We start from the raw sequence: 13,644 nt of genomic DNA, 5'->3' as shown, positions 1-13,644 counted from the left end.
CACACCGTGCATGCACACACTCACACCGTGCATGCACACACTCACATGGGGGCATTCAATTACACAAGTGTCTCTCTCATGCATGCATGGGCACAGATGCTTACACACCTTCAGGTTTGCCTGAGTGCTGTCAGATCAAACTGACCTGTATGCATTAGTCAGAGAGCCACAGGGTCCCTCCTGCCTCCTCTCACTCCTCCAGTACTACTTATTTCTCTCCTGGGGCAGATGAATAAAAGAAAGGGAGGACTTTGATTACTAAGTGTGTGTTCTATATTCATTTTTGTGATTCCTCAGCGTGGATGGGGTATTAGGAAGCAGTACAGATGTTTTATAGAACAGCTCGCTGGTAATCGCAGCTTTTTTATCATCTCTCTCTCGCTGACAGCCTACGCAGCGAGAGGTCTTACAGAAGGACTGAGAACATTTCTATTTTCTCTTCATGCATCTGGAACTGAAAACAATGAGATGGGTTTCCTTTTCCTTTTGCATGATTGGGTTTAAGTTGAAGGTGCAGCGATTCGGGCAGGGTGAGCTATGTGAAGTTGTCATGATGCTGGGCATCTGTCACTTTGTCATAGACGTGGATGATGTGCCGCAGGGAGTCCATATTCCAGAGAGGGAGGGGTGTAGAAAGAGAGAGAGAGAGGGAAGGAAATGGGGAGGGAGGGAATTTGAGCCTGAAAGAGACAAAGAGGTTTTTTACGTTTGCCGACTCTGTGCATAATTTTAAACAGAATGTGTGTGTGTCAGCGATGGCCACGCCGCTCGTGTGTGTGTGTGGTGCGCATACACACACACTGCCGGCGATGACACATCCTAAGCCTCGCCCGGCAAGGATTCAGTTTGAATCCCAGGTTTGGCGTGTTCAGCTAAGAGGCACTAATGCTGCTTAGAACTACTTATGAAAATGGGGACACTCTCCGCTTCCCGTTCGGTCCTGCCTGCCACCCAGCGCCTCTTTCATTCTTTACTTCTTCATTTAGTCATTTCTGATGCACTGCTTACTGGATGGGATTAGTAGGCCTACTCTGCTAATCAGCATCATTTACCTACTAGCACACGTGTGCTCCCTCCATCTGTCTTCTCCTCTCCCTCTCTTTCTGTCTCTCACACACACACACACACACACACACACACACACACACACACACACACACACACACACACCGAAACCAACTTCCTACTTTCCAGCATCCAGCTGCAGCTGGACATGTTAGAGGTGTCTTTAAAGGCTCCAGAGCAACAGGAAGTTACTCTTTACTGATTCATTAACATCAAAGAGAAACTAGTGTCTCCTTCAGAACTTGAGAAAGAAAAATGACTTCACCAGAGAAAACATGAACAAACAGATTGCCTTTAACTTTTATTCACTATTCATCATGGCCTAAATATCTTTCCAAATATAGCATACAGTACATCTAAAGCACGTATATACTGTATACTGCTGCAACGCGTCCATATGGAAATCTTTTTGGATCCGCTGCCAGCCGAGAACAAAAGCTGGTTCCACCTTGGAGAGAACAGTTGAATATCCCACAGAGCCTCGCTCCACATTTACTGTAAGTTGTTGTGACAAAAAAGAAAAAGTTTACTAAGTAAGAAAGGTGTCCATCATCTGCCTACATGATATTAACTCTATCATAAGAAACTCTAGATGTTAACCGTGTTACAGTGTAAAACCTGACCTAAACATTTAGTAAATAAAATAAAAGCAGCTGGATCTAGTGTGCATGAAAACAAGCAGAGTTTTTTATATTAAATATTGAGAAGTTGCATCCAAATTATAGTAATCATAGTTTTAATCTATTTTAATTTGATAAAAAAAAAAACTTAGTTTTATTCTGGTCATCGGTGATGGTGTTTTAGTTTAGTAACTGTGTGTAAATACTTATCTTGATCTACGTGTCATCTTCACTCTCGCTACTCATTGCTTCGGCTTCATATTCCCTTCTCCTGAGACAAACCTAGAGCCTGATACGCTGGTCCATTTGATACCTGAAGTAGATAGCTATATCGATACCCAGGTCTGTACCACTCAGGTCTGTACCACTCAGGTCTGTACCACTCAGTGTCTACCACAGCGCTAGAGCTGAGCCCGGTTACACGTGGGTTTGATCCCCGGCTCCTACTCTCCACATGTCAAAGTGTCCTTGAGCGAGACGCTGAACCCCGAGTTGATCCCAGAGTTGATCCCTGGGTGCTGCAGCAGCAGCTCACTGCTCCTAAATGCTTAGGATGGTTAAATGCAGAGGTCAAACATCATGTTTTATTCCCTGTATATGTGACCAATGTAATAAAGTTTAAGTTCAAGTCATGAAGGTTGGCTTGGTTAGGTAATCTCAGGTAGGTTAGGTAACCTCACATATGTGCCCCAGGTGGCAGCTGGTCCAACCCGCCTTAGCTAAGTCTTTGTCTTTCTAATGAATGATGGAGATGTCCATCACTCTGACTTCACGTATCTGATGAGTGGAAATGTCTGTTGTTGTTCTGCCGAAACACTGCAGCCTAACTTCAGAGCCATGGTGTTGGTGTTAGTGTTGGTGTTAATGTTGGTGTTGGTGTTGGTGTTGGTGTTGGTGTTGGTGTTGGTGTTGGCGTTGGTGTTAGTGTTAATGTTGGTGTTGGTGTTAGTGTTAGTGTTGGTGTTGGCGTTAGTGTTGGTGTTGGTGTTGGTGTTAGTGTTAATGTTGGTGTTGGTGTTAGTGTTAGTGTTGGTGTTGGCGTTAGTGTTAGTGTTGGTGTTGGTGTTGGTGTTGGTGTTGGTGTTGGTGTTGGTGTTGGTGTTAGTGTTGGTGTTAATGTGACACTTCAGTAAGTTGATTTGTAAAGTGAACATCTGATGTTGCCAGACAGTTGCGAGGCTTTGGATATAGCCTGACTTCAATTTGCAGATCTTTGTTCCATAGTTTGGTTGTGTAAAAGAAAGAGAGACTTGGGGATATGATGGGTGTTGAGGGAGGATAGTAATGGTATAAAACAACTGCTATAATTTATTCACATCCCTAAAACCCATATCCCATCTGCGTCCCCACGGGTTCATCTCAAAGTGTGTCAGAACAAACTCGGGGCTTTATTATGCATTCATTTATTACATTTGTTGAACAGAAAGTTTACGGCTTACACAGACACAAGATGTCCCCTCATCTCTCACAGAGATAATTCAGTATACTCCAAACAGACCATCGCTCTGGGCTAAACACCTCCTCTTCATTCAGTCAGGATCCACATTATGTAGAAGCTGTGCCTCCTCTATCGCCTCCTGATATCTGTAAAATAGAAGCATAATATGAAGCATGCGCTGCAATAATACATTTGATTAATCATGTTCATGTTAAACCTCCATGGATAAAGTGAACTTCAACCCTGTTGTGTGTTGAAGAGAAGTCGTGCTGAGGCCCTCTGCGGCTTTTCGTCATATAATATATAGATATAAGATATAAAGAGTGAGAGTCAGAATGACGATGTGTTGGATCAAAAGTACGTTCATTTAAAGGTTTAATAGATTTTAACAGCACTACTCCCTCTTAGCATCGTCACCATCACGTCTCACCATTTATTAAAATGCTGATTAGAAATGGAAAGAGCCAGGATATAGCCATATCCCTGTAAATCCACATAAACCCTAGTGATTATCTCCAAGCCTTCAGATTGTCTGTTATCCTTGAGTTACACACAATAGCTGGTTTGTTTCAGTTGTACAAGATGGAAGAAAGCAACAGTGTTTTCTGAGGATGTTTTCTGCTCCTTCGTTTTCTGTCCAGAGATATAGAACCAGATATACTGAACTGATGTCTCAGAGTGTTCTTGCTGTAACTTCCCTTCCTGCAGTGATCTCAGCAGATCTTCTGGGTGGGACTGACTGTGAGAAGGAGCCGTACTCAGTTCCATCCATACACACTGCCCCAAAACTATCAAGGATTTAGATTACACCCTGCAGCTCCCACTCCTTCATGCTAGCTGTCGCCCCCCCCGCTGCTGCAACACGCAGTAATTATTAATCCAACCTTTAACTTTAGAAAGGTTCACCATATTAAGAATATAGGAGGCTCTGATGTGCGTCTTGTTTTGGGTTCAGCTCCACAGTCCTTCTGATCCCGGTCTTCACTAGGGCTGAACCATTTTGAAAATAATATCTAATTACGATTATTTTGACTGATTACAGTTGAAATGTGATTCTAAATATTATTCTCATTTACAATGAAAAACATTTTGCAGCAATCTGTACCAGATGTTTTATTAAAGCTGCAGTAGGCAGTTTATTTTTGGCATCATTGGGCAGACATCCCATAATAACCTTTCAGCATATTGTAATTCAAGTGTTCTGAGAGAAAACTAGACTTCTGCTCCTCCTCATGGCTCTGTTTACAGGCTTTAGAACATCTAGCCCATGACGGGAGACTTTGACCAATCACAGGTCATTACAGAGAGAGAGAGCGTTCCTATTGGCTGTTCATTCAACGGAGGCAGCTGTCAATCACTCACCAACTCTGATCAAACGGTCAAACTAGGCAGCGCTGATCAGATCAGATAGAACTTTATTAATCCCGAAGGATATTCTTGTGCCAGAGATTGCTCAAAATTACAAGTTCAAGTGTATAAAATAAAAAGTTCTATTTCTAGCACCAGCGCCTAAAAGAATAACAATGAAGTAAGATACATTTAATAAAATGAGTAAATAAGATCAGTAAAATATAAAAGGTAAAGTAAAACCAAAGAGAAGAGGAAGTAACGTTGCACATGTTGCACATTCATATTGCACATGAGAATGTAAAAAGTAGTGTTGCTCATGATATTGATGTTATTGTTGTCTTCACCTGTCCTTCCTGCAGAAGGGGGAGGAGTTATACAGTCTGATGACGGCTGGTAGGAGAGACCTCCTGTGGCGTTCTGTGGTCCACCTCGGTGGTCTCAGTCCACGGATCAAATATGAATCAATATTCTGTTATTAATGCTTATTAGTCTCCTCACATGTTCTCAGAATCATCTTGTAGTTCACGGTTTAGCTGGAAAATGAGAAAGTATTTGACACATTTCACCTTTAACAAAAATTGTGTTTGACTCCAACATGACTGGACCTGTTTGGTGCATCGATTGCTCTGTCTGTGCCCTCCCTCTACTCTGTCTGTGCCCTCCCTCTACTCTGACTGTGCCCTCCCTCTACTCTGACTGTGCCCTCCCTCTGCTCTGGTGTGCCCTCCCTCTACTCTGACTGTGCCCTCCCTCTGCTCTGGTGTGCCCTCCCTCTACTCTGACTGTGCCCTCCCTCTACTCTGTCTGTGCCCTCCCTCTACTCTGTCTGTGCCCTCCCTCTACTCTGATTATGCTCTCCCTCTACTCTGACTGTGCCCTCCCTCTACTCTGTCTGTGCCCTCCCTCTACTCTGTATGTGCCCTTCCTCTACTCTGTCTGTGCCCTCCCTCTACTCTGTCTGTGCCCTCCCTCTACTGTGTATGTGCCCTTCCTCTACTCTGTATGTGCCCTTCCTCTACTCTGTCTGTGCCCTCCCTCTACTCTGTATGTGCCCTCCCTCTACTCTGACTGTGCCCTCCCTCTACTATGACTTTGCCCTCCCTCTACTCTGTATGTGCCCTTCCTCTACTCTGTCTGTGCCCTCCCTCTGCTCTGTCTGTGCCCTCCCTCTACTCTGACTGTGCCCTCCCTCTACTCTGACTGTGCCCTCCCTCTACTATGACTTTGCCCTTCCTCTACTCTGTCTGTGCCCTCCCTCTGCTCTGTCTGTGCCCTCCCTCTGCTCTGACTGTGCCCTCTCTCTCTCCACAGTGGTGACGTGCCCTACCCCTCCACCCTTACCCAACGGCGTGCTGGAGGGCTCGGTGCTGGAGTGGGGCACCAGCGTGAGCTACAGCTGTCTACCTGGCTACGAGCTGTCCTTCCCCGCCGTGCTCACCTGCACAGGGAACGGGACGTGGAGCGGAGACCTGCCTCAGTGCTTGCGTGAGTCACCGTTTTTTGTACCTTCTTGATAATTATGATGATAATTACAGAGATCTCTGGAGGAAGTCTCCTCGTGTTTAGACTGAAACGGTCTCGGTGACATTTCTGTCGCTGTCTGAAACACGGTTAGTTGCACAGTGGGCTAAATTGGATCTTTTCTCTTGATGCCCCTTTTCAAACATTATCAAGCATGTGAAATGTTAGACTCATAATTAAAATCTGGCATCCTGTTGCGTTCTCTGTTACTCATCTATTGATCATGAATTCATATTGAATTTAATCATTTGGAAGTGGAAATAAAAGACCTGGCCTCATGAAGCAGGCTGTGAAGTTACCAGAGTTCCCACTGTGCACTGAGAGGAATGATCAGCCAGTCAGTCCTGACACTGAATACATGTATCTGGGTGAAATAACAGGTCACTTCTCTAAGACGTCTCTGAACAGGGATATACTGTATATGCTATATGTAAACTGGAAAAACAAAGTTAGGAAACTTGTGTTTGGTGGATTATTTCTCTGTTGTTACAATGCTAATGGTCATTGTATTTTACATCGTTGGAAAGCCTGTTTATTTACCTTCGCAATGATGTCCAACTTGTAAGGATCATGCATTTGTGGGATGAGCAGCACAGCTGATTATGTGGGTAGCGCCCAAGAAAAATTTGCCAAAATGCTCTAAACAGTGTATTCTCATAAGGCTACCAGGAAGCCTGCAATGACTGCCCTTCACCGTCAGGCCCGTTGGCGCTGGTGTCGACAACACAGACAATGGAACCTGAACATGTGGGGGAATGTCATGTTCAGTGATGAGTCCAGGTTCTGTCTGCCAAAGTTGGACGGCAGGTCAAAGTATGGAGACGACGCGGAGAACGCTATGCTGATTGTTGAACCGATGGAGTAACAGCTTTTGGTGGGGGCAGTGTCATGGTGTGGGGGGGGCGGCATCTCCCTCACTGGCAAAACAAGGCTTGTCATCATTGAAGGCCATCTCAATGCAGGGAGATATCAGGATGAGATTCTGCAGCCAGTGGTGATCCCATATCTCCACAATCTGGCACCTAACTTCATCCTCCAAGAAACAACGCCCCCCACCCCCACAGAGCCAGGGTTATCACAGACTACCTCCACAACGTGGGAGGAGAGAGAATGGAACGGCCTGCCAAGAGTCCACACCTCAACCCAACTCAACATGTAGGATCAGCTTGGGCGTGCTGTACGTGTTAGAGTGACCAACACAACCTCGTTGGCTGACCTGCAACCAATCCTGGTTGAGGAATGGAACGCCATCCCACAGCAACGTGTGACCAGGTTGGTGACCAGCATGAGGAGGAGGTGCCAGGCTGTTGTGGCTGCGTATGGATCTTCCACCGCTACTGAGGCTCCTGACGGTGGATTCAATGAATAAAGTGTCAAATAGCCAATATGTCATGTTTGTTCCTTGTTACTGATAGAGAGTTCAATCATCCAATCCACCAAACAACTCACAACAAGAGTCAACACCAACAGGAGAATACACTGTTTACCATTGACGGAGCATTTTGGCAAATTTTTCTTGGGCGCTACCCACATAATCAGCTGTGCTGCTCATCCCACAAATGCATGATCCTTACAAGTGGGACATCATTGTGAAGGTAAATAAACAGGCTTTCCAACGATGTAAAATACAATGACCATTAGCATTGTAACAACAGAGAAATAATCCACCAAACACAAGTTTCCAAACTTTATTTTTCCAGTATATATATATATATACTGTATATACCTGCATGCTGTTTCACAACTTGTCTCATCCATTCAGTCCATTAGTATGAAACCCGTTGCTCGCCCCTTTAGAGGTTATCTCAACTTAATGAAATTAATGAAAGTCATGAATAAGTCATGGAACTTAACACCAGGGCCGAGATGGAAATATAATGAGACAGTGTTGCAGAGATGCAGAGCTGGGATTATTAGTGTTGCAACGTGAAGGTTGTTAATCGTAAAGACACGGCAACAACACGATGCCTTTCCTCTTTCAAAAATCAAATACTGAAAAGTGCAAACCATGAGAAGGACATTGTACGCTACCTGTTCATAAACGTAAATGAATATTTCATCACTCCTACTTGAAGTGGAACCTCCAATTTACATTTTGATTAAATGAGAAGTGAGTTGACCTCCAGCCCGAGAGTCAAAGCTACAACGCTGCTGATGAAGATGATGATGATCTGAGTGGAACCACAAGTGGGGTGTCTGATGCTCTTTACTACATTAAGACCATCAATCATCTGCAGGCGTAATAATAATAACCCTCGGGACGCACGGCTGCTCAAGAGCATCTCTGTGTCATCAGAACAAGTCTGTAAGATGATATCAGTCAGACAGACATTAAATATCAAGAAGGGCGAAGTCCTCACATGTGTTTGTTTCCCTCTGAATGTTAGTCGAGGCTAAGTGGAATAAAAACAAATGCCACTAAAAAAAAGATATTCATGCGTAACACTCAAAGTGCTGAAAGATGTGCTGATGTGTTTTCTGACAGCTGTGCTGCACTAAAAATATCTCCACTGGTAGAAGCAGGGAACGTCAGGAGCGCGTGGTGGCTGCGTGATTCACGTGTCGGGTGTTCACACCAGCTGCGTTTCTGCTGCGTTTCTGCTGCTGCAGCTGCTGTCAGCCTTTTCTTTCTACATAGAGTTTACGTTTCATAATGGCCATTTCATTTCATTATAAGTATCATTTATATTTATTTTAGACAGAGAAAGGTTAAGAAACATGTGGTAATTTGTAAACAATAGTAATAAACCACAATTAAAACCCCGTACTATATTCATTCATGGAGCTCTGCAAGCCACTGCATGTTCTACAACACTGTCCGGCACATATTTCAGAATAAAAGCATTGTGTTAACAAATGAAGGAATTCTGTCCACAGAAAAAATGCTTGAGGGCTTTTATTTTTAAATGAAAGCAGGAAAGCAAGAAGTGTTGATTTAAAAATAAGTCTTTACTTCTTTTTCATCTCCGTAACATATTCTACAGATAGACATGTCAACTGTAGTAATGTAGCTGATATGATGTTGATATACAGTCAGTGCTGTGAACAGCGCGGCTCGCGTCAGAAATAGGCGAGACCTCGAATCTCTAGAAGAGACGCAGCTGAGACGTATGTCTCACACGGGCAGTGTGGCTGCTCTAACCTGTTAACACGGACGCCGAAATAAAAAACAACAGGTAACGCAGCCGCCGCGCGCTGCTGACGTTCCTGCTGACGTTCCTGCTGACGTTCCTGCTGACGTTCCTGCTGACGTTCCTGCTGACGTTCCTGCTGACGTTCCTGCTGTGTCCCGGGCTTTATCCTTCTGACTGCTGATGTGCTGCAGTTTGCATCATATTAATTGATTATTGCAGCCTGCAGGGGATCTCTGCTATGAGATGCATTAATGGTGCAGACAGTAAGTACACTGTGTTGATTGCTGACGTTAGGTGAGACTTTATGAATTGGAGAGAATAAGATGGTTTGTATTTTAGTAAAACATGTTGGATCGAGACCAAAAAAAGCAGCCTGAGACCCCCCGAGCCTGTTTAAAAAGAACTACATTCACTTCTGTGTTCTTTTGTAATTGATGCTAATGACAGAATTTGGTGCTTGTGGCCGTATTCAGTCAGGCGAACGCCGTCCCTTCTGGGTATTTAACATCCGAGAGCCAGCTGACAGACTGCTGGTGTTTGTGACTATGCAACTGGAAGCACGGTACCTCGTGCAGCCGTTTGCTCCTCTTAACGGCCACACTGCAGTCCTTTATTGCAATTCTTGTAAGTCAATGTGCACACTGCTGTCTGATTTATATCCTGCTTAACTGTAAAGGATCACATTTGTCTGTTACGACCAGATATATGTGCTTTAGCACTACTAAGTGACCAACTGCCTGTTTTATTGAGGTGCACTGGTATATCTGTTGTTATGATGGGTAAAAAAGTGTCATCTGGACATAAAATGGATAACGTTCCACTTGGTAAATGTTCCATGTCTACTTGCTGTCGACCACAATTATGATGAGCGTCACCCCTCAACAAACTACAATCATTTTTCCACATCGTCACCCCCCCAGTCAACCTCTTGCAGCTCCAGTGTGTGAACGAGTAACCTTTATGTTGCACAGTGCAACGTTACTGTTGAGTGTCTCTGCAGAGGATTGTTTTTGATGTAGTAATTACATTTAATAGCTCCATTACTTCCAACCTAGAGTGCAGGTTCCAGTGCTCGTGTAAAATTGACACAAATTGAGAGCCGTGTACTATAAATATAATTCAGTGTGATCGATAACCGGCTTCTGTAAAGAACCCGGCTCTCCTAAACATGTTGTTATAGCTAGCCTCCTGCTGCCGTTCCTGAAGTGGAGGCAGGTCTGTGATAAATGACGGAGGTTTACTAAGGCAAATTAATTAGTGTGGAAAATGGGGACAACGGGGAGAAAGTGCTGATCATATTTGGTGTAGAAAAAAGGCTATTATCTATGCATTAAAATGTCAGCGCAGCACTATCTGCAGTGTTCTCAGGTGCTAGGCGCTATACTGTACATCCTGAAGTCATTCTTAAGAGGTAAATCCTAAATTAGTGGCGATGCTCACGGTGAAGTCACAGGACTGACCATTACTGTACATAGTCTGCATTACTTTATAAACATATGCATTCGTCATGGAACATCTGCAGCTGCACACAGGCCAGTAATTGCTTTTGTATCTGTGCATTAGATGCAACTATAAAGATAAACTCCAAGCATTAGTCAATACATTACATCGTCTTGTAGATGGAGGATATTTCCCAATTTACTAACAGAATGATGAGCTGAGTCGGAGGAAACAACACACACACCTGCTGCTGATGTGACCTGATCACTTTATTAGATTTAGTTTGGTGCATAATCATTCCAAAGCCACAGTCTTGCTGTTTATTAGACATATAGTCGGCTTGCACAGCTGTAGTTTCTAGAAATATGATTGCAATTCATACTCAGCACTTTCACTTGAAATCCAGCTCAGCAGTACTGCAGGAGACACCATGCATCTGCAGAGCAAATCCATCTGTGCATTTCATCACATCTGCACTTCTGTAAGCACTTGCAGCCAGACAGGATTAAGATGCATATTCATGTTCCCTATCACAACACATGGGAATCAGAGAGCAAGTGGCAAAAACTCTGTGTCTGAGAATGCTAGCTCATGTGTCTGCAGGGATGAGTCTGTGATCCCAACTTTGAATCTGGCCTCTGCATACTGATTACTTCAAAGCATTGATAATTCATCAAGGAAGGGGAGAAGCTGTGAGAGAGAGAGAGAGCAAGAGAGAGAGAGAGAGAGAGAGAGAGAGCGTGGGGAAAAGTTTGACTAGGTTCTCTCTCTCTCTCATACACCAACACACACACACACACACACACACACACACACGCACACACACACATACACACACAGGCACATTAAATATGCTGAGCTTGGTTTGGCCCGCGGCCATTTCTCTTATACATCCATAAAACAGCACATTATTTCCCTGCAGCTTGAAGCTTATGACTGATGTGCATGTCACCTGTTTGGCCCGTATTGTCAACCCTCTAAAAGGAATGCCATCTGAATCCATCAGAGTCTTACATGGCGTCGTTTGAGAAGTGAGGAGGTTTCCAGATCCAGGCAGATATTTGCATCTTTATTTGTTGACATATCAAACAAACTATTGGTTGTTGGCGGGGGGGGGGTGAAACTCACGATGCATGGTTTTCAGATGGGACCTGCAGTATAGGCAAACATCTTTTCTGTCTCTGAATACGAGGATTTGTTTGTGAGATAACAGTATTTGCAGTAATGGCTTTATTCAGCCGTTCCTGCACGGCCTGGATTCTAATCTGCTTTTTCTACTAGATGTCTATTATGTTAGGGATCAGCTGTGGGAAGCCCCTGTTGGTTCCTGACTTCTAGGAAGAGAGCAAGCGAGAACTTATCTCTGTCTCCAGACCTCCACGCAGCAGCACATGTCAGGTCTGAAGCAGCCTGCCTTCTTATTGGCTTGATCCCACAGCGCTCCGGCTGCGTGACTGAACGCTGCGACTCTCGTCCTCGCCTCTGTTCTCTCACACGCTGTGAGCATCTCTGAACCTCCTACAGCTAACAAGCCACTTCTACTGATCAGTGCACTTCTGGTGGACTGATGTGTGTGTATATATACAGAAAAGATGGATAGAGAGATACATCGGCAGACAGTAAAATGGCTGACTGCTCTCCCCATCAAACCCACTCAGCCCAAATTATTCCAGTCCATTTGATTGGATGTCTATAAGCAATAAATTGAAGGAGCGGCAGCGATAATCCGACGGGCTTCGTCTGCCGAGGCTGCGGCGAGAGTCCCATTATAAAGGCGATATCATACCAGAGGCTCAGCGGCAGCAGATGGCTCTAGTTGTGTTAACCTCAAGGCCCTGTCAGAGAAATTAATATTTCACTTGCTAATTGTTTTGATCCAAAATTGAGTGCCATGACCTCCCCCCCACTCCCGCTTAGCTGCCAGGATGAATATTCACATACCTACTGTAACCGCTCAACAGAAAGGGGGATTGTTGGAAACAAACACAATGTTGAGACAAAGATGTCAGTTCATCTGCCCACATGCTATCAGAAACAGGCCAAAGGAATCTGTGCAACAAGCATAATGTCAATGCAATTTGAATAATTCAGTCCATGAAGACTTTCCAAATCATATAGAAAGACAATCACTTTCACAGTCTGCTACTCAAACAAACAGGATATAATAAACAGCAGCAAAGCTCCCAGCAGCAGCAGAACCACTGCAGGCCTCCTCATCATGCTCTGATCCTGTACGGCTGCAGCAGCAACCCACACAGCCTATTATATCTGAATTAAATGCTGAATAGTCCAGGCAATGCTGCATTCAATTGACTAGCTGCTGCAGCATTCCTTATGTGTAATGAGGTTAAAAAGAGACAAATGTCTGAAGTGTGAAAGTGGGGCAGAGGAACGGGGCATTGACGCCGACGTGAACTGGAGGGAAGGTGCAACAGTGCACTGTGCGACGCTGTTGGATGAGGACTTGCAGGGAAATGCGTAACATCTGTGTTGGATTTGTTGGCTCTCAGTTTATCACATCAGCAATATTCCACATTTCTGCTTCCGCAGCCAAGTTCTGCGGAGACCCCGGCGTGCCTGCCAAAGGACGGCGGGAAGGGCGCAGCTTCATCTTGAAGTCTGAGGTGATGTTCAGCTGCAGCACCCCCTACGTTCTGGTGGGATCAACGGCACGCGTGTGCCAGGAGGACGGCATCTGGAGCGGCTCGCAGCCTCGATGCATAGGTACTGCCTTATATTATATTATATTAGACTGCATTATTAGCCTGTATGTTAAGCCATCAAATAATCAGCTCTCAGACTGGGGTGTAACTCTATTATTGATCACTAAATAATGTTATCCCAGGATTTGACATCTCTACATGCACAAGATCAGCGTATTAATTTAATAGAGTGAAATAACAAAAGGTAGATGATGAAATATAGAAGAAGTGTTCCAGGTTCCTGATGATCATCCTCCGCTGGTTCTCTTGAAGCGACTAACTAATAAATATGAAAACACAGTTGAAGGTGAACTAGAGTCGGTGCGTTGCCATCTGGCGCCGATGTAAAACTAAATCAATGAGAATGAATCACA

The 13,644-nt window shown here is 44.4% G+C and overlaps 1 protein-coding gene across 3 annotated transcripts in view; it reads left to right on the top strand.

Moving 5' to 3' along the window:
* Positions 1-13,644, top strand: part of LOC119496811 (CUB and sushi domain-containing protein 3-like) — a 303,171-nt gene that overhangs the window by 255,664 nt on the left and 33,863 nt on the right. For all 3 annotated transcript variants that reach the window (XM_037784390.1, XM_037784391.1, XM_037784389.1), the window contains exons 60-61: positions 5,785-5,958; positions 13,119-13,292. In XM_037784390.1, the coding sequence (XP_037640318.1) occupies positions 5,785-5,958; positions 13,119-13,292 (348 nt within the window). The remainder of the gene's footprint in view (positions 1-5,784; positions 5,959-13,118; positions 13,293-13,644) is intronic.

This window comes from Sebastes umbrosus, chromosome 11 (assembly GCF_015220745.1).
Source record: "Sebastes umbrosus isolate fSebUmb1 chromosome 11, fSebUmb1.pri, whole genome shotgun sequence".
Classification (NCBI taxonomy): domain Eukaryota; kingdom Metazoa; phylum Chordata; class Actinopteri; order Perciformes; family Sebastidae; genus Sebastes; species Sebastes umbrosus.
Note: the sequence above shows the minus strand (reverse complement) of the source record. Positions and strands in the feature narration are given on the sequence as shown.